The following is a 24,948-nucleotide window of genomic DNA, read 5'->3' as shown; positions in this document are numbered from 1 at the left end:
CACGTGCACTTTCTTCCTCCCCCATAATGTAGTCAGTCCTCTGTGGGCTGGAGGTACTGCTGGACAGGGCTTCCTTTTCTGGTCTTCCGCTGTATGTGAGAGGGAAGAGAGCAAGTGACTGCTTGAGCTGCCTCCAACATGGAGGCATGCATGACCCTTGGGTTTTTATGTGATTACTTTCTGCATGGATCCTTATTGGATGGAGGCCACCCGCCAATCTCTTCATTTGTGCAGGCTTGGTCTGGTCACCACCCCCCCACCCCCCCCCCGACCCATCCTCCCAACCTGCCAGCTGGGCTGCCCACTCCCCAAACTCTGTAAAGTTCCTCAGTTCAGGCGAGCCCCACCCATCTCTCTCTTTCTCTTGCCATCCTGTTGTGCTGCAACTTTTCCTGTGCAAAGAAAGATGGGGTTGAGAGCTATTGGGTTTCATGTATCTTTCTCAAGCTTCCACTCTTACAAATAACCCCCTGGAGAGTGTGCCATATGATTGATGCACTGCAGGTTGTCCACAAGGGTTCTGGTAAAGCATTCTCCAGAGCAGTGAGCCCATGCAGTGGAGGACGTGGGCACTAACCACCCTGGCGACTTCCTCCAACGGAGGGTTCGTCACATGGCTCGGCCTCCTCCTTTCACCCTTGGGGTACAGGACGCCCCTCCTGGCCTCCGCTGTATTGACCAGCACATCGAGGGGAGTGTCGCTGAATCTGGGGCCAGAGCTCCCTGGGATTGGCGGGCCATCTCCTACTTACGTGGTGGATTTGCAACAAAGAAGTTGATGCTGGATAGGGCAACCGGATATGATGGCGGGGCGCATGCCATCCAGCCTGCCCTGCCACGCAATACATCGGGAAACCTCTGCTGCTAAATTAATGAGCCCAGCATTGCACAATTTGGCGTGAATTCCCACCGGGCTCCGCAACAGGGAACATTTAGGACTTAGGCCTGGAATGAAAAATCTCAGGCAGTGACTGACTTGCCTGCAGGGACTTGAAGCTGTGGTTTCCTGGGTGTGTGAATTAACTGTACTAACATCGGTTCATTATGACAGTTTACTCAATATTTTCTTCTTTAATTTTATAAGTAGAAGAAGAATTATCCCCTTGAGCAGCTTTACATCTGAGAGTAAATTAACATCAGGTCTGACTAGACAACCTCATCCTCTTACAATTCTCTCAGTTGAGAAAAGCACTAAGGTTAACAAGTTCTTAATGAGTTTTCTTTTGTTATTTTATTATTTACATATCAGTTCTTTATGAGCAGGTCACTGTTAGATGATAAGACAGTTTTAAGGGAATTCACAAAATGAAAAGATATTGTCATGAGGTCCCACACTGCACCTTTTCCTTTACTATGTATACCCTCACCAAAATTCAAGCTTGTCTACATTGGAGTTTACTAATCTCACAAAGCTGTCTTGTGTCATTGACTCATTATATTAGTCTGCATTTCTGAGCTCACATTCTTGTGTAACATCAATCAGAGGCCTGTCTGATTTTTAATGATTCCATTTTAAAAATTTTATATATCACCAAAATAATCAGATTCATGATCAGAAACAACATGTAGAGGATTGTATTACAGATGGTGAAATCGGGAGCTATTTTTAGTCCATAATGGATGTGTGTTGTACAAAAAATGGCAGCTTGTTAGCAAGGGATAATCATAAAAGCTGACTTAAGCAATTGTTAGCAACTTTGAATGCTTTCTTAAAGTGAATAACATGTTAATCGACAGCAGCTTTTATTTTCAACATGTTTTTATAACCATTACAAATGCTGTTACTTTATCTGTCAACTTGTAATGGCCTTTATCGATACTATAGTATCATGTAACTATTTTTATTCCCCTCCCTTTTCTGCTAATTTCCTCCCCATACCTCCTCTTCTCCCAAAATTGCAACTCCTTGCTAGAGTACAATTCCATTTATCAACAATGAACCATCTGCAAAAAAAATGTCCATTTTTTATGGACAGCCAGACTCTAGGGAGTGGATACATGGGTAGCGCTTGGCGCAGGGGGCATGAGGGGGACCTTTTAAACTCACCTTTTAGAATGTCCCCTCGTGCAGACTAGGGTACACGCCTCCTCCAAGGGGCCATGAACCACAACACTTAAAAACCTGGGCTGGGATTTTACAACCTTGCACACCGCCGCAATCTTCTGGTCCCTCCAAAAGTCAATGGACTTTTGCCTGGCCTGCTGCATCCCCCATGGCGTGTTCCACTATGGAGGGGCCAAAAAATCCCTGCCTGGCCTGACTCCATGAAAATTGCAGAGGAGTAGGACATGCCTATTTGTGCAATGGAGCCAGCCAGGTTGGGAGTGCCGGACACGGACTTCCGACAAGAAGCAGCCCGCACTCTTTAGAGGCACTCCAGAAAATCAGACAGCCGGGAATGGGGCTAGGAATCCCAGGATCAAGACCTGCCCTCCATTTTTAAAGGGCTCCTGAGTCATCTCGACTCGATGAAAATCCAGGTCATTAACTCTGTTTCTCTTTCCACACATGCTGCTTAACCTGCTGAGTAGAGTATTTCCAGCATTTTCTTTTTATAATGCACATTCCTACCATGGATTCTGGATAGTGAAGGAAAGCATTAATCACTCATTTTACCATAAGAAATGGAGACAATAATAGTCTAGACACTTCACCAAAATCAATTAACTCAACACAGATTGGGGATCAAGCTTGAACCAAACACTTTGGAAGCTGACCACCACTTTTTTCATTCAGTTCATCAGATTGACCCTGTAATTTTTGAAACAGTTGGGGTCTGCACATTTTTATAGTTTCTTTACAACCTTCAGAATTTCAAAATTCAACTTTAGCATCATCTAAACTCTACTTCCTTATTTATGCTTTTGTTCCTGAACTTAAAAAAATGGTTCTCTTCTGTAAAATTTTGAAAGCCAGTTTAAGTCTACGAAAGAAAATGTCCATCTTTAAGAAAAAATGAGTCATTTGATAAATGCATATTTTGTTCTGTTTAATACAGGGAATTAGAAACACATTGGTTTAACGTATTGCTTAACCATTTACGTTTCAGCTTAACAACTAAAAACAGGGGGATTTAATTCATTCAGCTGTGCATTATAAGAGAAAATTAAATCCAACAGAGAGATAATTTCTTCCCTCATATGAAGTACTTTTGCCCCTGTAAAGTAAAATACATTTGCTAGTCCCAGTTGTTAGTCTTTTTTATTCAATAGTTGTATTCAAATAGTAAATCCAATCAAATTAAATATGATTGTAAATATGGCCACCCAAATAAACCACACAACACTTACTTGCTTTGAAGCATCTTGGGATCCCACTAATACTCACTGATATAGGACAATTTCTGAAGCTGTTGCTTCTATATCTCGTTAATAGATAAACCATCCTTTCTGTTACATTTAATTTGTAACAATGCTGAAATACCACTATTTCTGATGTAACAGCTGTATAACTCCCTAATTAACACAGCATGTTTAGTTACAGAATAAAACTATCCCATCAAATTTTTCAAACCCAAGAAAGCACATGCTCCTGATAGTTTTCTATTTATATAGCAGCCATTTATTTTGTAAGCAAAACTTAGCTACCTATTATCGGCAGTTTTGTCACGCACACCTATACCTTAGAAACACATTTCACATTATCCTTTCAGTCTGGGCTGGACTTGACTCCAAATCCCAGAGATGAAAGACATGTGAATAACCCATTTAGCCCAGTATCTACAGCAGAAATCATGCAAAATAGCTCTGCGGAGACTACCTCTTTATGTTAGTATACTATTGTACAGTGTTGTATTTTCCTTGGATCATTGTTCTACATCTATTGATCTGCAAGACTGAAATTGTTTGGCCTTCACTTCAATTTGCAAGATATATAAAGAGCAGAATGTAGTTGGAAGGCATGGAAGTAAATACAGTAGCATGCCATTAACACAGTTTGCACATCAAGCCCCAAACATTCAGGTCCAAATGGGTACTTTAGACAAACTCAGGTCTATCTGTGTGACAGCCTCATTGAATTACATTCAATGCACTTTTCAGTTCTCTATTGTACTGCTAGCAATAGCCATTGTAACCCAAAAAAATGACAAAGGCAGCCTGTGCAGTGCATCCAGTGACAGGCATCCATTTGTGGCCAGTTTCTACAGCAGCATAAATAGTAAGGTTTTGGAGTGGACAACAGTTTAATCTGTTTTCATTCATTCAGTCAGTTGGGAATTGATATTGACTGCTTCTAATCACTGGACAATATATTAAACAACAAAATGATAGCTACATTTGGTCAATGAAATAAACCTCGTCATGCATCACTGAACATAAATTTAATTCAGGTGCACAGCAGTTGGGGACAGAGGATAAACAAAGAGCATTGGTCTTGACTGCTCATGTACACTTGCAGAGGAAGGCAACTAGAAAGCCTAAACATTTGATTAGTTTCAAGATACATTCATTGTTTTGTATCATGACAATACAGGTATGCTATTTTCAGATCTTAGCTTTCAGAGATAAAAACTAAAATTATTGAGCATTTGTGAACACAATAGAAAGGCTAAAATTTGGGATATAGACCCTTCAGTATAATTGACAAAACATCTCCACCTAAAATATTTTCTTTAAAAAAAAATCCTTTCTCTTTACAGATGTTAACAGTCCTGCTGTGTATTTCCAGCATTTTATGTTCTTATTTCACGATTTCAACGTTTGCAGTGTTTTTCTTTATCTCTTTTAGATTTTCAGTTCTGTTCACAAAATGTCAGTTTGTGCCACTGTAGTGATTAATTTTCCGTGAAAGCTGCAATCAACCATAAATGGAAAATATCCTTTTCTCCTTCACTTACCCTCACAAAACTGGCCGGAAACCAACCTTCTTCATCATCGATCTGTCCCCACCACCAATCCTTATTAGAGGCATCGAGGACTTTAATAACGTCCCCCGCTTTGAATGCCAACTCACGGTCGGCCATTGTGACGTGATCCCATACTGCCTCAGCACTGACAATGTAACCGCCACTGATCAGCTAAAAATAAACACAGAAAAGGGGAGAAAGAAAAAACACCAGAGATTAAGGTTATTATCATTACAAATGAAGATGAGCCATCTCACACACAATCTTTGGTATATGATCACACTCCATTTGGCAGTTGATTGACTAGATAATTATATGATGTATGACTGGGTAAAATTGACAAAATGTGAATAGAACCCAACAGAGGAAAATAAAATTACTGCCAAGAAAGAGACTCCTTTTGTGAAAAAGACAACCAACTATACATGGCTGAGGCACTCAACAGAAAATTGTTCAGTGCATTTCCTTAGAAAGGAATCCAGAATGAGGAAATCTAAACTGTGCATGCAGGGATGTAGGCCGGGATTTTCCACTCCTGCCTGTGATGGGTGTCATGACTGGCAGGAGTGGAAAATATTGCGATGGCCTAAAAATCTGTTTTACATCGGCTGAAAACAGGGTCCTATTGTCAGCTCAGCCCTCAACGGCGGAGCGCATTTCCCTATGAGCAATGTTGGGAAAGCCTTTTGAATAAATTTAACTGTGATGAATACTCATGATAAAGCCTGCTTGCCAGAATCAATCCCCCATGCTAGATCAAGAGGTCACGTCAGCTTCTAATTTGACTGACGTGTTTCACGAAGGTATTTAAGCAATGTACACCTGGCGACCAGCGCTTCGTTCGTGATTTTGAGGTTTGTTTGCCTACCTTTCATCATGCAGTGGTCGTGGCACTTCAACTCTGCACCATGCTTCGCAGGCAGCAGCACATCGTTCTCAGGGGGGGTTTCACAGGCAAGGTTCTACCTACCAGACAGCAGTAAGACTGGGCTGCTGTGGAAGGGTCCGCAGCGCAAGGCTCCATGAGGAGGAGGGAAAAAGTGGAAAAGGATGCACTCTGACACATGACTGGGGTGGGGGGGTGCAGGTTGGAAGTGTCCCCTGGGCCAGAATGAGGAAATGGGGGTCATAAGTGTCTCAGAGAGGGTCATAAGCGAGCTGGGGACAGAATTGGAAGATGGCAGAGTGACAAGGCTTAACTTTATAGTGCTGATCTTGCAATGACTGTCCCTTTCCTAGGCAAGGGAGGTGGAGGGCATGTACGTAAAATGTCATTTGTGCCCAGCAAGTTGTGCGTAGGGCATGGTCATTGTAATGGGCACCTCAGTCGGTGGCTTTCTGGCTCAAAAATGGGCCGGAGTTGGCTGCTGGGAGGGTGGGGTGGGTTCAGAAGCTCACTGTGCAATAGGGCTCAAGAAGGGGTAGGTTAATCTGCCAATGGATCATAGGCAGCTCTGCCTCAATGTATTCAGGGGGTCACACAGGGATATCCCCCACAATCAAAATAGCATAAAGCTTTGGAGTCGAAGGCTTGAGAATTCTTGGAGGAAGGGAAAACTGAACATGATTCACACCATCGATGATGGCAGGGATCATAGCACTCACACAAGGGAGGGCCCAAGGTTGTAGTGAGGCCTTAACACCACCATCTTGCAACCTGAAGGGATGGCGCTGCACAAAATTAACCTGAGAAATAGTTCAGCTGCTGAGGGCTCTGAGGGCCATTTGGGGGGCCGATTAAAGTGGCACCCAAGTGAATTGTGTATTGCCTAAGGAGAATAGATGCACATCTGAGACATGTTAGGAGCCTTTCAATGATAATGCAGGGAATCAAGACAGTAAAGCAATGAAGCACATTAATTTGAGATTAATAACCGGCAGTAATAGAACCCCTTTCTTTAACCCCTTGTTCTTAGAGTGCCAACTGCCCACAGTGATAATGAGAACTGGACCATTTAGGGGACTGGACAAATGCCAGATGTGTTTTTAAAGCAGGAGCTCACAGTCTTAGTGCTGGCAGGTTCACGTATGAGAAGTCATCCTCATCCAATAATCACAGTTCCTCAATGAACATTAGACCTCACGAGTATCACAGAGTGTAGTATGATAGTGCAGTGATCGAGGATCCCATCACCCAGACAAACCAATCACATAACTGCCGCTCATGTCAAGCTGGGTGCAGAGGGGGGAAGGAGGGGAAGGTGTACCATCAACCATTCCTTGCACTGGCCAGAATTTCAGTGTTGAATAGGTGCCATCACTGGATCCAAGTTCTTAAACCCACAGTCACACAATAGAAACATATAGAAATTGGAGCTTTGGAGGCTCATGCTGACACATTTTTTTCTCATTGATGCCACAGAGAGGGAAATGTTAGGAAGATGGATATTGGATTGTTGCTGCCTGCATTCTCGCATACAGGCACAAGAGAAGACAAAGACGATTGTGATTGCAGTGTCAGGCTCACCAGAGGGAGGATGCAAACCTTCATGAGCAAGGGGCAGCAGAGCCACGTCCGGATATAGAGGATGAGGCTAACAGAAACGTGGTGCCAAGGCAGCTCTTGAAACTGAGGGCCCACAAACCTTGCATGTCTTATTTACAGATGAGCAAGAGATGGTGTCACTGATGCCTCCGCTTGACCGGGGATCTGGTGACTCACGTTTGCCACATTCTTCAGGAATTGGTGCCATGGGAACTGGGAGGGCATCCATTGCCAGTGGCTCTGAAATTCACTGCCACACTGAACTTCTAGTTAAATGGCCCCTTCCAGGACTGCACCGGGGACCTGTGTGGGATCTCTCAAGTGCCAAAGCATGAATGCATACATGAGGTGACAGACGCCCATTTTGTGAAGGCCTATAATTACAGGCACTGCGCCAGAGATCAAGAGAGCCAGCAGGCCAGAGCACTGGGCTTTGCTGTGATTGCCAGTTTTCCACAGGTACAGGGTGCTATTGACAGCCACGTGAGTGCAATTAAAGCTCCCTGGTGACAGGCACTCCAATACAGAAACAGGAAAGGATTCCACTCACTCGATGTTTAGCTGGTTTGCGACCATAAGAAGCAAATAATGCAGCTATGTACGAGATACCCAGGAAGCTATCACGACTCATACATCTTGAACAGATCACAGGTCTCCAACATCTTCAAGGGACCAGACAGAATTCAGATTGGCTCCTCAATATCCGCTAAGGACCTGGTTAATGGCGCCCGTGCCATGGCCACAAAACCCTACAGAGAGAAGGTACACTAATGCTCATATTGCTACCCAAACATTGGTACAGCAGGGCATTGGCATCTTGAGGATGCAGTTTTGATGCCTCAACAGATCTGGCAGAGCACTCCAGTACACTCTGCAAAGGGTCTCCTGGATCATCGCTGCACATTGTATAACCTGGTACTGCAAAGAGAGGAGGATTTACCAGGTGCAGACATAGAAGATGTACACATCTCCTCCGATGAGGAGGATATTAAAAGGGATGAGGGCAAAGAGTTCAAAGAAGCTGAGGCTACAGAGGAAGAGGCTACAGCATGGGCCAGATGAGGCAGGCGGGCATGTAAGGCCCTTCTAGGCACCAGATTCCAAGAGGAGGATGACGGGTAACAGTCTCCATCCTCTTGCACAAGTGTCCTCTCTCATGGACCCACATGAACACCAGCATTGCTAACCCTACCATTGAACCATGCACTTTAATCTGATAGTGAGCTCTCAACCATTCTGCCAGCCATAGTCCTGGTCCTTCGAAGGATGTTGAAGATGGGTAACATGTATCCTTGTTGAGAGGAAGTCCAACCTGGCAAAGGAGTTTCGGCTCCACAGGACTCTTGTAAAGCCTCTACAGCATTACAGGCAGCAACGAATCCAGGAAGACTGGTAGAGGCAGGAGCAGCTCCACAACCCTGAGTGCACCCTTGGCAGTATGCCTTCACTCTAACAAAGCTCCTCAGGAGATCCATCTGCCAAAACAAGACAACACTGTGTCATCTTGATGATTTAACTGAGAGGTCACACTTGGGCCAAGGCAGCAGGGGATGCTATGCATGTATAACTCCATTTTGACATCACATGGTCCTTTGTGTCCCCTTCTCTGCCATCATATTGACATCTGTCACTCTCAGTTAGGGATGTGGGCAGGCATTCATCCTGACTTTTCCATGGATTGAGAGAACCTTAGGATCACGAAGTTCACACAGTCTTCCCTCATGGACAGCCTTGGCCCTGCTTGTTTGATAATAAAGAGCATGCATCATATTCATTACAATCTGAGTTGCATTTAATTAGTACGCACAAAAGTGTCAAAAGCTACCAAATGCAGCGTGCCACGGTTCCTTTGATCACACCACATGACCGTTTGCTTTTATTTTCAATGACCTCGGTGAGGCTACAAATGAGAGTAGGCTACTCAAAATGTGTGGCTCAGCTCTGCAACTCTACATTGTGATCAGAGCCATGTGGACAACTGCAAAGTTAGAAAGGCAGAAGGTTGGAGGCTTGAGGGCCAACAACATGAAGGGCCTTCAAGAGTCAGAGTTCCGGCACTTAAATGTGGAGAAGTGCTCACATTTGTCTCTGAGCTTAGCAATTGAGCACTGAGAGCTGGATATGTGCAAGGCAGACAGGATCACACATGATCTCTGAGTAATGTCTCATAGATAGGAAATCCTGCCAGATGACAATGAGTAAATGGAGTGTAAGGATGTATGACACTTCTCCATGTTATTACACATCTCAATGGACATGAGGCCTTCACCTTATAGTAATGCTAACGAGACGGGTGAACACCTTAGCCTCAATTTTAAACAGGCAAGAATAAAGAAAACATCAAGCAGCACATCATGTGAATGAGGTTCCTCACACAAGCAGACTTGACACTAAGGATGAGACATCAATGATATTGGAAATAATGTGAGAGCGCACCACACACTGTGGTGATACGGAAGCTGACAACATCAACCTGAGGCATCTGGTTTCATCATCTGTGATAAGTGATGATAGGGGCCATCGTGTCTCACCTGATGAAGAACAGAACAGCTGATCAGATTACTTAAGGATGACAAGTGACTGGGGGATAGCAGAATGAACAACAGTATAGTTGTCTGAGGGATGAGCTGGTACAGGGTCATCAGTGAGTTGGTGCCACCTATCTCACCATTGCCACATGCCAAATCCTTGTCCTCTCCGGCCAATGCAAAGGCACGCTCCTCATATGGAGTGAGGGCCTTGATTTCAGCCATTCCAACATGCTTCCAGTATTTGCATCAATAACCCGCTCCCCAGGAGCAGACAATATGGTGCTCATTGTGTGTGAGCCTGTCCTGCATGAAGACAAATGGAGAGACTGTGAGCAGGACACATGCCAATGCAGAAGATAAGGATGCCTGCTTTGTGTGTGTGGCGAGCGGAACAGTGGATGGAATGAGGATGTGATGTACACAGGAGATGAGGCCAGATGGAGATCCGAAGGTATGTGTGAGACAGTGAATTGCGATGTGCCGTCAGCTGGCAATGTGTGAGATCCCTGCGGAGTATAATCCTCCTAAGTCCTGATGGGCTTGTGAATGTGTGAGTTCAAGGTGATGAGACAATTGACTTACCCTGCTGGAACGGATGAGCTTATTCATCCTCTTCTTGCATTGGATTGCAGACGTTTCTGCACCCTGTTTGTGCTGGCCACTGAAGCCACTGCCTCCCAAGCCGGAGTGGTGGTATTGGTGAACCTCCTCCAGTCATCACTAGGATAGAGGATATCCCAGCGCATCTCGACAGCATGCAGCAGGTAGCCCAGCGAAGCATCACTGAACTTGGGAGCCGCAATCTTTTTGCCTTTCGGGGCCTTTTCTTCCGTGGGCTATCCTGACCTGAAGACATTGAGAAAGCTGACTGCAGCTGCACTTTAAATATGGTGCCTGGAAGGAAGAAACGCTGGGGTAACAGCAGGGTGGGTGAATCAGTGGCTGCCCACCCGCAATCCAACGTGCTTCCAGTATTTGCATCAATAACCCACTCCCCAGGAGCAGACAATATGGTGCAAAAAGATGTGGTTAGGTTCTGTGGAGAAAACATCGCTTTTCCCACCCACCACTGCACTTAGAGTGCGAATGGAAAATTCCCGCCCATAATTATACTAGAGCAGAGATGGCAATACATAATATTCTATATTGAATGAGTAAATCTCAGTTTGGTTATTAATGAGGGCATTCCAGTTGGTCTCCCTGATGGGAAAGGGGAAGAATGAAAAAGTTTACTGCTTCTGATTCTTGTCCAATGAAAAAGCATGCATGTGAACACCTGGGGAGAAGCTGCCATGTGTAAATAACTTGCCAAGTGTCAATGTGAAAAATTACCACTTAAGTGAGATATGGGGAGTGACTGACTTTCCAGCAAGAAGTCAATGCCTCAGATGAAAAGGAGGGAAGGCAAGGGAAGATGAGTTAAGTGCCATTAAGAAAAAGGGGGTTGAAGAATAAAACCGGCCTGGAATCTTTAAATGGCTACAGGATATTTCTCTTCGATGAGGGACCATCTCCCTCCCGCATTTAGTTGTGGTTGCTTGCAAAACCACAGTCTCTTCCCTTTGCTGACCACACAGAACTGCTGTCTCTCTGTGATGTACATTGATTTGTAAGGAAGCCTGTAACCTGATGTCAAAAATAGCTTTCTCTATCTTCCTCCCCATGGCAATGTGAAACACATTAACCTTGGATCCAGGTAGAAATGCTAATTAGCTATTCCTGATCCCAATTCCCTTTTATCTTAAAAGCAGATGGACAGTTTGCAGCACAACTATTTGTAACCCACTATCTTCAATACCTTTTTGGGTCTTCAGGATTCTCAGAGTTTACTCACTGCAAACCCAGAGACTGCTGCTATTGTCTCCTAGCATAAATACCTTGCACGTTCTTCTCAGTAAAATAATCTAAGCCTTCCTTTGATCTCCAATAATCAAACCACCCAAGACTACTGTCAGGTAGGTGCCAGAACAAGTCACATGACCCCTTCATTTATCCTAAATTTAAAGCTACAGTCCCAAAATATAATAATCTTATAAAGCTCATAATTGCAACAAAACTTCTTGGTGATGCCTTGTTGTTGAATTTTATAAGTTGTATATAGCATGAGTTAATATGGGAGGCTTTATTAGAACTGTATTACAGTGCATCCACTGATTTGTCTAAACATCTGACACTTTGCTTTAACATGTCATAATGATGATAGTCATAGATAGGTACATTTCATTATATCTATACTTTATTACATATGATATATCCAGGTACACATGACTGCTGGAGAAGAGTCATGAGTAAGAAAGATGTGGAAAGCAGCCTTGTTCCCCAGATGCCAATTTTCACATTTTCTCCTTGATCAAATGATGGTAACATTTCTGGATGGACTGGAGGGATTTCACCTGAACGTCTTGAAAGAAGTCACTAGTGAGATTGTTGATGCATTCATTTCAATTTTTCCAAAATTCCCTAGATTTGGGGAAGATTCCATTAGATTATAAAATAGCAAAAATAGCTCCTTTATTCAAAAAGGGAGGGGTGGGCCAGCATTTATTGCCCATTCCAATTGCCCTCCAGAAGCTGGTAGTGAGCTGCCTTCTTGAACTGCTGTGGTCTATGTGGAGTAGGTACACCCACAGTGCTGTTAGGAATGGAGTTCCAGGACTTTGACCTGGCGACAGTGAAGGAACAGCGTTATATTTCCAAGTCAGGATGGTGAATGACTTGGAGGGGAACTTCCAGCTGGTGGTGTTCCCATCTATCTGCTGCCCAATCCCTCTAGATGGTAGTGGTGGTGGGTTTGGAAGGTGCTGTCGAAAGAGTCTTGGTGAATTCCTGCAGTGCATCCTGTAGATAGTACTCACTGCTGCTACTGTGTGTCGATGATGCAGGGAGTGATTGTTTATGGATAGGGTGCCAATCAAGCAGGCTGCTTTGTTCTGGATGGTGAAAAGCTTCTTGAGTATTGTGGGCACTGCAATCATTCAGGCAAGTGGAGAGTATTTCATCACACTCCTGACTTGTGCCTTGTAAATGGTGGACTGGCTTTGGGGAGTCAGAAGGTGAGTAACTCATCGCACAACTCCTAGCCTCTGACCTGCTTTTATAGCCACAGTATTTATATGGCTTGTCCAGTTCAGTTTCTGGTCAATGGTAACCTGCAGGGTGTTGATAGTGGGGGATTCAGTGATGGTAATGCCATTGAACATCAAGGGGCAATGGTTGGATTCTCTCTAGTTGGAGATGGTCATTGCCTGACACTTGTGTGGTGCACATGTTACTTGCCACTTGTCAGCCCAAGTCTGGATATTATCCAGGTCTTGCTGCATTTGGACATGGACTGCTTCAGTGTCTGAGGAGTCACGAATGGTGCTGAACATTGTGCAATCATCAGCGAATATCCCCACCTCTGACCTTATGTTGGAAGGAAGGGCATTTATGAAGCAGCTGAAGATGGTTGGGTTGAGGACGCTACCCCGAGGACCTCCTGCGGTGATATCCTGGAGCTGAGATGACTGACCGCCAAGAACCACAACCATCTTCCTTTGTTCTAGGTATGACTCCAATCAGCTGAGAGTTTTCCCCCTGATTCCCATTGACTCCAGTTTCGCTAGGGCTCCTTGATGCCGCAGTCTGTCAAAAGCTGCCTTGATGTCAAGGGCAGTCACTCTCACCTCAGCTTGGGAGTTCAGCTCTTTTGAACCAAGGCTGTAATGAGGTCAGGAGCTGAGTGGCCCTGGTGGAACCCAAACTGGGCTTCAGTGAGCAGGTTATTACTAAGCAAGTGCCATTTGATAGCACTGTTGATGCCCCCTTCCATTACTTTACTGATGATTGAGAGTAGACAGATGGGACGGTAATTGGCCGGGTTGGATTTGACCTGCTTTTTATGTACAGGACATACTGGGGCAATTTTCTACATGGCCGGGTAGATGCCAGAGTTGTAGTTGTACTGGAACAGCTTGGCTAGGGGTGTGGCAGGGAAATACAGGCCAGTTATCCTAACATCTGTCAAGGAAAATGTTAGAAGCTATTAAAGATGTTATAGTAGGGCACTTAGAAAAATTTAAGGCAATCAGGTAGAATCAACATGGTTTTGTAAAAGGGAAATCATGTTTAACCCATTTGTTGGAGTTCTTTGAGGGGGTCACATGTGCTGTGGATAAAGGGGAACTGATATGTATTGTACTTAGATTTCCAGAAGGCATTTGATAAAGTGCCACATCAAAGGTTATTGCGGAATAACAGCTCATGGTGCAGGGGCAACATATTGGCATGGATAGAAGATTGGCTAGCTAACAAGAAGCAGAGACTTGGCATAAATGGGTCTTTTTCTGGTTGGCATGATGTGACGAGTGATGAGGGATCAATACTGGGGCCTCAACGTTTTACAATTTATATAAATGACTTGGACAAAGAGACGAAAGGAATGATTGCTAAATTTGCTGACAGCACAAAGATAGGTAGGAAAGTAAATTATTAAAAGGATGTAAGGAAGCTACAAAGTATCACAGGTAGGTTGAGTGAGTGGGAAAAGATGTGGCAAATTGAGTATAATGTGGGCAAATGTAAAATCGTTCATTTTGGCAGGAAGAATAAAAAAACTTATTATCTAAATGGTGAGAAATTGCAGAACTCTGAGATTCAGAGGGATCTGGGTGTCCTAATGCTTGAATCGCAAAAGGTTAGTTTGCAGATGTAGCAGATAATTAGGAAAACCAATAGAATGTTATCACTTATTCTGAGAAGAATTGATTACAAAAGTAGGGAGGTTTTGCTTCAGTTGTACTGGGCATTGGTGAGACCACATCTGGAAATTTGTGTACAGTACTGGTCTCCTTATTTAAAGAAAGATGTAAATGCGTTAGAAGCTGTTCAGAGAAGGTGTACTAGACTAATACCAGGAATGGGTGTGTTGTCTTATGAGCAAAAGCTAGACAGGTTATGCTTGTATCCATTAGAATTTAGAAGAGTAAGAGGCGACTTAATTGAAACCTTTAATATGCTGAGGGGTCTTGACAGGATGGAAGTGCAGAGGATGTTTCCTCTTGTGGGTGAATCTAGAACTAGGGGTCACTGTTTAACAATAAGGAGTCACTCATTTGAACCAGAGCTGAGGAGAAACGTTTTCTCTCTGAGGTTTGTGAGTCTTTGAAACTCTCTTCCTCAAAAGGTGGTGAAAGCAGAGTCTGAATATTTTTAAAGCAGAGCTAGATAGATTCTTGATTAACAAGGTGGTGAAAGGTTATTGGGGGTAGGCAGAAACGTAGGGTTGAAGTTACGTTCAGATCAGCCATGATCTTATTGAATGGCAGAGCAGGCTCGAGGGGCCAAGTGGCCTACTCATGCTCCTAATTCGTATGTAACATGATAAATTTTCTTATAAAAAGGCATCACGTTTGCTGCCCGGGGAATAAGCATTGGCATGCCTGATCCTGTGCTGATTAATAGACTGAATGCCCCTGCAATTAATGAATCCAGTACGTGTGTGCAATGTTGGTGCAATCAATGATGTCCTATATTTTGAGGAGTTGTGCAATTTTAAAAACTGTGGATAATAGTTGGTCACAAAGGAATTGATGGAATTGCTTAGTTTGGTAAATAATGCATCATACCTGCTTGCATATTTCTGCACTGATGACTATTGATGTCCCCTGTAAAATGCCCAGGCTGAAGTGACCATATAAGCAGTAACAGTGTGACCCCTTCAGCAGGCTGTACAATTCTATTCCCACCTAATGAACCCCAGCACATGACAGGGTTGTCCAATGTTTTGAAGTTGCAAGCCTGACACATGTGTCAAGTGTGACTATGCAATAATGTAAGCAGCATATATAAACAGGCAATTTTTCTTAGGCACAAATAAGTTTAATCCACATACAGGCAAAAGCAAATGCTCCATATAGAAAAAGAAAACACTGAGCCTTGCCCATCCTCCACTTTCCCTGCATCTCCACCTCCTTTGCCCATACCCTCATCTTCCCTTTCCAAAGGTCAGTTTATTTTCTCTCCTGTTTTCATTCTTTCCCTGTTTTTGTGCCTTTCTCTCTATCCTTCCTCTTCTATTCCCACTTTCTCTCACTTCCGACCCTTCTCTCTCTCCCTCTGTCTAGCCTGGTTCTTTCTTTGCTTTTCTCTCAATTTCTCTCTCATTCATTCACGTTGCAATACATCATTCAGAAGATTCCACTACCCATACATAACACCACTTCAAAAGATGATTGTGCAATGAACCTGCTTGCATATGTGAAAGAGATTTGACTGGGGCAAGAGGGAATGAGAGGCTATACTTCGGCTCTTTAAAATTACTGGACTTGGAGATTGAAAAAATGTTGCCTCTGACAGCTCAAAATCCACCACTGCAGCCTTAATTCAGCCAAAGAACATTTCATGGGTACTGTAGACACTGAATTCAGCGCCACCAACAAATGCAAAGAAGGAGGGAACTAGAAGGTTTAAAGAAGCTCCAGGCCAATTAGGCCTAAGGATTTCTTAGGTATCACAGGCCTCTGAAAACACCATATAAATTCATTTTTGCCCCTATGGAATTGGGAGGATAATCTCAGCTGGTCACAATTCTTCTCTGGTGTAATCTGACATGTCTGACTTCACTTGCTTCCTCCTCCTGTTCCAAACAGTATAAACGTAAATAGTGATTTCCATGGGAATACCCACTTCCTCAATTTAATAGCTATAATAGCTTGGTAGCAAAAAATTGAGGGGCTGAAACAAACCCTCTCCATAGGTGAGCCCCCCGCAAAAATCGACATTAAAAAAAGCAAAAAACAACAGTTTATATTTGGTTAAAACCTTTAAGGTGATGAAATAGCCTAAGGCGCTTCACAGGATATAAAACAAAATATGACACCGAGCCACATAAAGAGATACTAGAACAAATGATCAAAAACTTGAACAAAGGAGTAGATTTTAAGGAGCACCTTAAAGGAGGGTAATGCAGTACAGAGACAGAAAGTTGTAGGAGGGAACTTGAGAGCTTGGGGCCTAAGCAACTGAAGGCACTGCCATCAGTTATGGAGCTAGATAATTGGAAATGCACAAGAAACCAGAGTTAGAGGAGTGTAGCTAGCTCAGCGGGTTGTGGGGTTGGAGGGGATTGTAGAGATAGGGAGAGGGGAGGCCATGGAATGACTTTAAAACAAGGATGAGAATGTTAAAATCAAGACATTGCTTGACCGGGAGCCAATATATTTCAGGGGAATTAGCAGAATGGGACTTGCTGCGAAGCAGAGTTTTGGATGACTCTTAAATTTACATAGGGTAAAATGTGAGACCGGCCAGGAGTGGGTTGGAATAGTTGAGTTTAGAAGTAACAAATGCATGAAGGAAGGTTTCCTCAGCAGATGAGCTGAGACAAGGGCAAAGTTAGGTGCTGTTATGGAGGTTGAAATAGGCAGTCTTATTTATGCAGGAATATGAGGTTGGAAGCTCATCTTAGGATCAAATGTGATACCAAGGTTGCAAACAGCTGGCTTAATCTCAGGCTATTGCCAGGGTGAGGAATGGAGTTAGTAACTAGGGAACGGAGTTTGGAATGGCGGCCAAAAACAATGGCTTCACTCTTTCCAATGTCCAATTGAAGGAAATTTCTGCTCACCCAGTTCAATAAGCAGTCTGAGAATTTAGCAACAGTGGAGGAATTGAGAGAAGTGATGATTGTTATCAGTGTATATGCGAATACCAGTGTGCTTTTGGATGAAGTCACCAAGATGCAGCACAACATGTAGATGAGGATTAGGAGGGAGCCAAGGATAATTTTTTTATTCACTCATGGGATGTGGGTGTTACTGGCTAGGCCAGCATTTATTGCCCATCCCTAAATTACCCTTTTTTCAGCGGGCATTTAAGAGTCAACTACATTGCAATGGAGTCACATGTAAAGATGGCAGATTTCCTTCCCTAAAGGACATCAATAAACCAGATGGGTTTTTACAACAATCAGCAAAGTTTTTAGACTTTTAATTCCAGATTTTTACTGAATTCAAATCTGACCATCTGCCGTGATGAGATTCAAACCCTGGTCCCCAAAGCATTACACTTGAATACCAGTCCAGTGAAAATACCACTATGCCACAGCCTTGGGGAACACTAGAAGTAACAATGTAGGAGCTGGAAGAGAAACCAGTGCAAGTGATTCTCTGCCTACATTAGATAGATAGGAATGGAACCAGGTGAGAACAGCCCCATCCATCTGGAGGACAGTGGAGAATTGTTGGAGGCAGATAGTGTGGTCAGCCATGTCAAAGGCTGCAGATAGGTTGAGAACGATGAGGAGGGAAAGCTTATCTTTATCACAGTCACATAGGATGTCATTTCTGACTTTGATACAAGCCATTTTGGTACTGTGGCAGGGGCAAAACCTGATTTGAGTTATTCAAACATGCAGTTCTGGGAAAGATGGGAATAGATTTTGGAGGCAATATGTTGAAGAACTTTAGAGAGGAAAGGGGGGTGGGTTATGGGACAATAGTTTGCAAGGACAGATGGGTCAAGGGTTTGTTTTTTGAGGAGAGGGATGATGCCAGCAGATTCAAAGTAGAGAGGCACAACACCTAAATACTCTAACCTGTCTCCTTCTAAACTTGCCCCAGACCGTTCTCTTAGGTCCAACTCTGACTTTGTTATCAAACCTGCTGACAAGGGTGGTGCTGTTGTTGTCCGGCGCACTGACCTCTACCTCGCAGAGGCTGAGCAGCAACTCGCAGACACTTCCTCCTACCTCCCCCTGGACCATGACCCCACCACTGAACGTCAAGCCATTGTTTCCAGGACTGTCACTGACCTCATCACCTCTGGAGATCTTCCCTCCATAGCTTCCAACCTCATAGTCTCCCAAACCCGGACAGCCCGCTTCTATCTCCTACCCAAAATCCACAAACAGGACTATTCCAGTAGACTGATTGTGTCAGCCTGTTCCTGCCCAACGGAACTCATTTCTTCCTATCTTGACTCCCCTTTCTCCCATTCTCTCTCCCCATGTCCAATCTCTTCCCACCTACATCAGCAAATCCTCTGATGCCCCATGTCATATCAACAATTTCCAGTTCCCTGGCCCCAACCACATCCTCTTCTCCATGGACGTCCAATCCCCCTACACCTCCATCTCCCACCAGGATGGTCTAAGGCCTCTCTGCTTCTTCCTTGAAGAGATGCCCAAACAATCCCCATCCACCACCACTTTCCTGTCTGACTGAACTTGCTCTCTCACTAAACAATTTCTCCTTAAACTCATCTCGCTTCCTCCAAATAAAATGTGTGGCTATGGGTACCAGTTATATGTGTCTCTTGATGGGGTATGTGGAACATTCCTTATTACAGTCCTACTCAGGGTCCCTCCCACAATTCTTCTTTTGATACATTGATGACTATTTCGGGGCTGCTTCATGCTCTCGACTGGACCTGGAAAAATATGTCAATTTTGCTTCCAATATCCACCCCTCTATCACTTTCACATGGTCCATCTCCAACACTTCCCTTCCCTTCCTTGATCTCTCTGTCTCCATTTCTGGTGATAGACTGTTCAACAATATTCATTACAAGCCCACCGACTCTCACAGCTACTTTGACTACAGTTCCTCACACCCTGCTTCCTGTAAGGACTCCATCCCATTCTCCCAGTTCCTTCGCCTCCATTGGATCTGTTCCAATGATGCCGCTTTCCAAAATGGTGCTTTTGACATGTCTTCCTTTTTCCGTAACCGAGGCTTCCACCGCCCCCCACAATGTGATTGACAGGGCCCTCAGCTGTGTCCGACCCATCTCTCGCACCTCTGACCTCACACCTTCCCCTCCCTTCGAGAACCATGATAGGGTCCCCCTTGTCCTCACTTTTCACCCCACCAGCCTCCCCATTCAAAGGATCATCCTCCGCCAACTCCAGAATGATGCCACCACCAAGCACATCTTCCCTTCATTCCCACTGTCAGCATTCCGTTGGGACCGTTCTCTCCAGGACACCCTGGTCCAATCCTCCATCACCCCCAACACCTCATCCCCTTCCCACGCGATCACAGAAGGTACAACAGCTGCCCCTTTACCTCCTCCCTCCTCACCGTCTAAGGGCCCAAACACTCCTTTCAGGTGAAGCAGCACTTCGCTTGCACCTCCTTCAATATGGTCTACTGCATCTGCTGCTCCCAATGTGGTCTCCTCTACATTGGAAAGATCAAACGCAGACCGGGTGACCACTTAGCGGGACGCCTCCAGCATGACCCAGACCTTCTGGTCGCCTGCCATTTCAACACACCATCCTGCTCTCATGTCCACATGTCCATCTTTGGCCTGGTGCAATGTTCCAGTGAAGCCTAATGCAAACTGAAGGAATACTCCTCATCTTCCACCTAGGCACTTTACAGCCTTCCGGACTTAACATTGGGCAGGATTTTCCAGTTGGCGAGTGGGGGCGAGGCCCACTCGCTGACGCATAAAATGATGCGAGATGACATTGGATTGAACTCCTGACGTCAGCCTGCGTCATTTCCATTTTCAGATTGGCGGCGGCGATCTGTCAACGGCCTATTGAGGCAATTGAAAATCTAATTAAGGTCATTAATAGACCTGCCCACCCAACCTTAAGGTTGGCAGGCAGGCCGGGAGACCTGGCGGGCTTCGGAAAAAGCATGAAACCTCATCCACAGGCAGGATGAAGTTTCATAAGAGTATTTAAATTTTTATTAAAGGTTTCAGTAAAAGTTGTGGACATGTCCCAACTCATGTGACAGGGGACATGTCAGGGAAAATTTTTAAACCTCTTTATTTAAAGTTTTAAATCGGAGATGATCTCCCTGAGGTAGCACTTAGCTTCAGGGAGATCTGTGCACTCTTTCGCACGTGTGAAAGAGCACATTCCTGGCTGAGGGAGTCACCCTCCACCCACACAGGGAGCACATAGCACTTCCTGGCGGATGTCAAATGGGATCGATAAAGGATCGAAGGTGCGCCTGCCCACGCCCGCTCCTGCACTTCTCCCCCCCCAATGGGGGAAAATTTTTCCCACTGAGTTCAACAACTTCAGACCATGAGCTCTCTCCTCCATCCCCATCCCCTTTTTTTAATCTTTTTTTTTCTACATCATTTTTACTTTTTATCCACTTATTTTTTATCTTTATTTGTATTCATTCATCCATGGTTGTATCCCCTTTTGTATCTCCCCTTCTATCCTATTTTCTATTCTGGGTGATCATCAGTTTACTGGGAAAAGGAGGAGGGAATTCATAGTAGGTGGGTCTCATGGACTGCTTGAGTTCAGAGAGGGCATGAGGGGAGATAGGGGAGAAATTGGGGAAAGGTCGAGGGCAGCGGGGAACATTAAAGGAAGTTTGGCCAGGTGGGCTAGTGGAAGGGAGTGACATGGCAGAAACAGCTGATTGGATTGTCTCAATCCTAATAATGTCCATGAGCTCCTCACACTTATTGTTGGAGGTGAGGATGGCAGGAACAAGGGAGAGGGGCTTAAGAAGATGGTTTGCAATAGAGAAGAAGGTGATGATGAAAAAAATTTTCAAAAAGTGTTACAATTGCACACTTATCCTTTAAATACCTTTGTCTTCAAATGCCTAGCTTAAATTTTGCTGGGATTTTCCCCATGACAGTTTTGTCACCTGAAGTACATCAGGACTGTATTTTAGGCCCGCCGAGGTAAAATGCTTTGAATTCTGGTTTAATGTCCAGTGAGGTACTTCCAACCAATTAGAATGGAATGGCAATCCCCCGTCGCATCTAGTTGGTCATTGTGGTCCAAAGTCCTAAGTCAAGCTCATCATGTGCCCGCATAAAATAGGTCCTTATTATTGGAAAAGCTCAGAGCACAAGCTGTGAACACAGTGAAAGAAATGCAGTGTCTTGTACCATTAGAGCGGAGGAAGACAAGATACAATCTCCACATGCTTTCCCTTCCACTTTCAAGAAGGGAAAGACTGAATGAGTCATATATATGTGTGTTTTTTTAATGTTGCACACCTGTTAGCAACTCCTTTAATAAATGTTTTTTCACACCAAGACTGCATTTCTTACAGGGACAACCAAATGTTCCTTCACATTCGCTGAGTTAAATATTCATAGTCAGGGAGACTTGATTGGGGGGTCAACAGGGTGGGCGGGACCTAGATCTGGAAGTCCTGCCCCCTTTCATGGCATTTCAGATATTGAAAGATGTGTGAAAGCACACATACGGCATTTATGAATCAGCCAGGCCATTTAAAGAGATAGGAGAGAACAGGAAGTTGTGATTTTCACTATCAAAAGGCACAGAAATTGCTGTGTGTGTTCCATGGCTTTCTAGTGGAGATGTGAACAGTTCTGAAGGGTCTGGGGTAAAGAATTCTAAGCATTATACAGACCTGTCAGAGGTATCAGATTTAAAGTTGAATCTTCCTCTGAGGTAAAGGCTGCTATATGACCTCAGGGAAGTGGCATAGAGTAGGTTAGAAAAGAGCAAAGGCACATCCGTGTGGACTCCTTTTCATTATTCCTTGCCTCAATGCTGCACTTCTGCAGGGGTAGCCATGGTCTCTGTACCATGGAACACAGATGAGGGCACAGGTGGAGGGGCCAGGGAAGCTGTGGAAGATTAGTGTGCAGAAATGCTCACAGCTGACTCACAATCCTTTGCAATCTCCTCAGCCCTGCATTGCCTTTCTGGAGGGTTGGATGGGGTGGGCTGCTGGGGCGCAGCATCTGCTATGCGACCAGTGAGGACACCCTCTTATGGGTACACAGCTCCTCATGCATTCCATGGAGGTCAGCGCTCACACTCTGGACAGACTGCTCCAACCTACTGAGTGAGCCTTTTTCCCTTTGCAGGAATTCTCACTGCTCTTGCATCCACTGGGAGTGATGTTGCTTGTGACTTTCCAAGAGATTCACCATTCTCTCATAGTTAAAGCTCACACAGTCGATCCCCCGAGACAAGTTTGAGCTCATCACTGTGATGGACTGCTCCACTCGCAGTGCATGAGCACACATTACCTCAGGGAACTCCTCCAGGTGTCCATACATCTGTTGCTGCTGGTCCAAGTACTGTGCCCCATAAGGTGACACCTGAGACTCTACCTCTATGCTAGCTGGAGCATCATCATCACTGCCCTCCCTCCTCTGAGGTGGGCTATGCACAGATGTCTCTGACTCAGACACCTCCTCCTGCACTCTGGTGCTGTGACCTTCACCACGTGCAACTGACTCTAAACGCTCACTACTTCCCTACGCAGTGCTAGTATCTATGTTGGTGACCTGTGGGCTGGTCAGATAGGATCGTGCTCCTCAGACATCTCTTCATCCCCTTTCTGATGTCCAATGGAAGTTCTGGCTCTGGGGGCTGGGTGTGCAGTGGTGGGATCTGTGTGAGACACAACAGGAGGTAATTAGTGTAACCCTTTGCTCAATGTGAGCATACATGGAGTTACAGGTCATTATCAAAAACTATATGAGCAGTAGCTTTGGCCCAGAATGTTCCCTTTATGCTGTATGATGAGCCAACCTCCCATTACGTTTGTTCTACCTCCACCCTGCTGAATAACAATCATTACCAAGAGTGCAGCCATGATTGAAGGTTGTTTTAACGCCACTTTTGGCACCTGCGATGGGCTATTCATCATCTCCTACACTGGCCTGGGAAGGCTCACACACTCTCTGCATTACCCTCTCCCCCACTGGATGAATTACCCCAAGGTTCGCACGCCCACCCACTGTCCGGGCCATCGCCTTAGCATTTTGAGCTGCAAGTGAACAATGAAGACAAACTGGGGGACTTTGAATCTTGTATCCATGTACGTGCATGAAATATGTGGCCAGGTGTCAAAGTGGGCATTCAGGTGCCATCTCATTTATACTTACAAGACAAACAAGAATGTCTATTCGATCATCCTTATTGATGGTGACGTACACAGCATCTGTGCCCCATCTGATGTCTCAGTTTTCCAGGATCCAAACCAGAGGCAAATGTATGCTTCAGTCAAACAGCTCAACTTGCCTGAATGCAGCAGGTCACAAAATCGCTTGCAGCACTGAATCCACATTCAGCCATATGCTCCTGAAACACTCACAGCAGCAGCAATTGCCTGCCACACACTCTTTGTGAAGGCAGGAGCGTTCCTTCTACCTGCTGGATACAGGGCATCCCTCCAGCCTTTAACCTCCTGCACTAGGATCTCCAGGTCCTGGGCACAGAATTTAGGTGCATTTAATCCATGAAAATCAGACACTCCGCTCCTCTGGGACATTCTGACTTGACAATGAATAAAGCACACCTATGAATCATGATTCCCTCTTTATGCCACATTACTCAATGTGCAACCACCTGCTGGGATTATCTTCTTGAATAGTGCACAGACTTATGTTGTTGGTGGGTTGTGTGGGGAGGGGGATGGTGTGTCCATTTGTGGGTTGAGTGTTCTGTGCTTGTGTGTGAGCACCCCAGAATGTCATGGTGTGACCTGGAGCTTATAGGACCCTGCTGGAATATACATTGGAGTCACATGCCTGTGAGGACAGTGCACTGATGTGACGGTTGTGGGTGATGCACTTTTGGGTGGCTGCACTTGAAAATGTGACAGTTGAAATGGCATGTGACTGGACATGAAGGATCTGCATGCGGGGTCTTGGTACCAGCCCCCTGAGGTGCCATGCTCATTTCACTTGATGTACTCTGACTGGTGTAGCTGCAAAGATGCTGACATCAACACAGCTGGGGGCGGTGGATCTTTGCAAACAGTTAATATCAGGTGTTTGGACACTCCTGACATTTTTGCAATAAGCAGACTTCAGCATCTAAAATTTCCCATGGAAGGCTCTTAATGGGCCATCTCTGACAACAAATATAACCAGGTGGCCAACACTTAAAACTTGTACTCATCTGACAATGCAATGAAGTCTCCTCACATGCAGCCTTGCCCCCCCTTCACAACTTCCTTTCACAGTGAGTGTCTTCCAGGGTGGTCCCTTTATATAGACCCTGAGTCATGAAAGGTCCGCCTCCTAAATCGGTCCTTTCTCTGTCTCCAAAGTGTTTCCAGGGTCGACAGGCCTGACTTCAGCTCACACCCACCTCCTAGCAATGAAGATCATGTCTTCAGAGCCATTT

At 44.8% G+C, this 24,948-nt stretch overlaps 1 protein-coding gene across 1 annotated transcript in view; it reads right to left on the bottom strand.

The window, feature by feature from the left end:
- arhgef9a (Cdc42 guanine nucleotide exchange factor (GEF) 9a) overlaps positions 1–24,948 on the bottom strand; it is a 222,333-nt gene that overhangs the window by 173,002 nt on the left and 24,383 nt on the right. Inside the window, exon 2 of the mRNA XM_041196400.1 lies at positions 4,839–5,018. Coding sequence (XP_041052334.1) covers positions 4,839–5,018 — 180 coding nt within the window. The remainder of the gene's footprint in view (positions 1–4,838; positions 5,019–24,948) is intronic.

This window comes from Carcharodon carcharias, chromosome 9 (genome assembly GCF_017639515.1).
Source record: "Carcharodon carcharias isolate sCarCar2 chromosome 9, sCarCar2.pri, whole genome shotgun sequence".
Classification (NCBI taxonomy): Eukaryota; Metazoa; Chordata; class Chondrichthyes; order Lamniformes; family Lamnidae; genus Carcharodon; species Carcharodon carcharias.
Note: the sequence above shows the minus strand (reverse complement) of the source record. Positions and strands in the feature narration are given on the sequence as shown.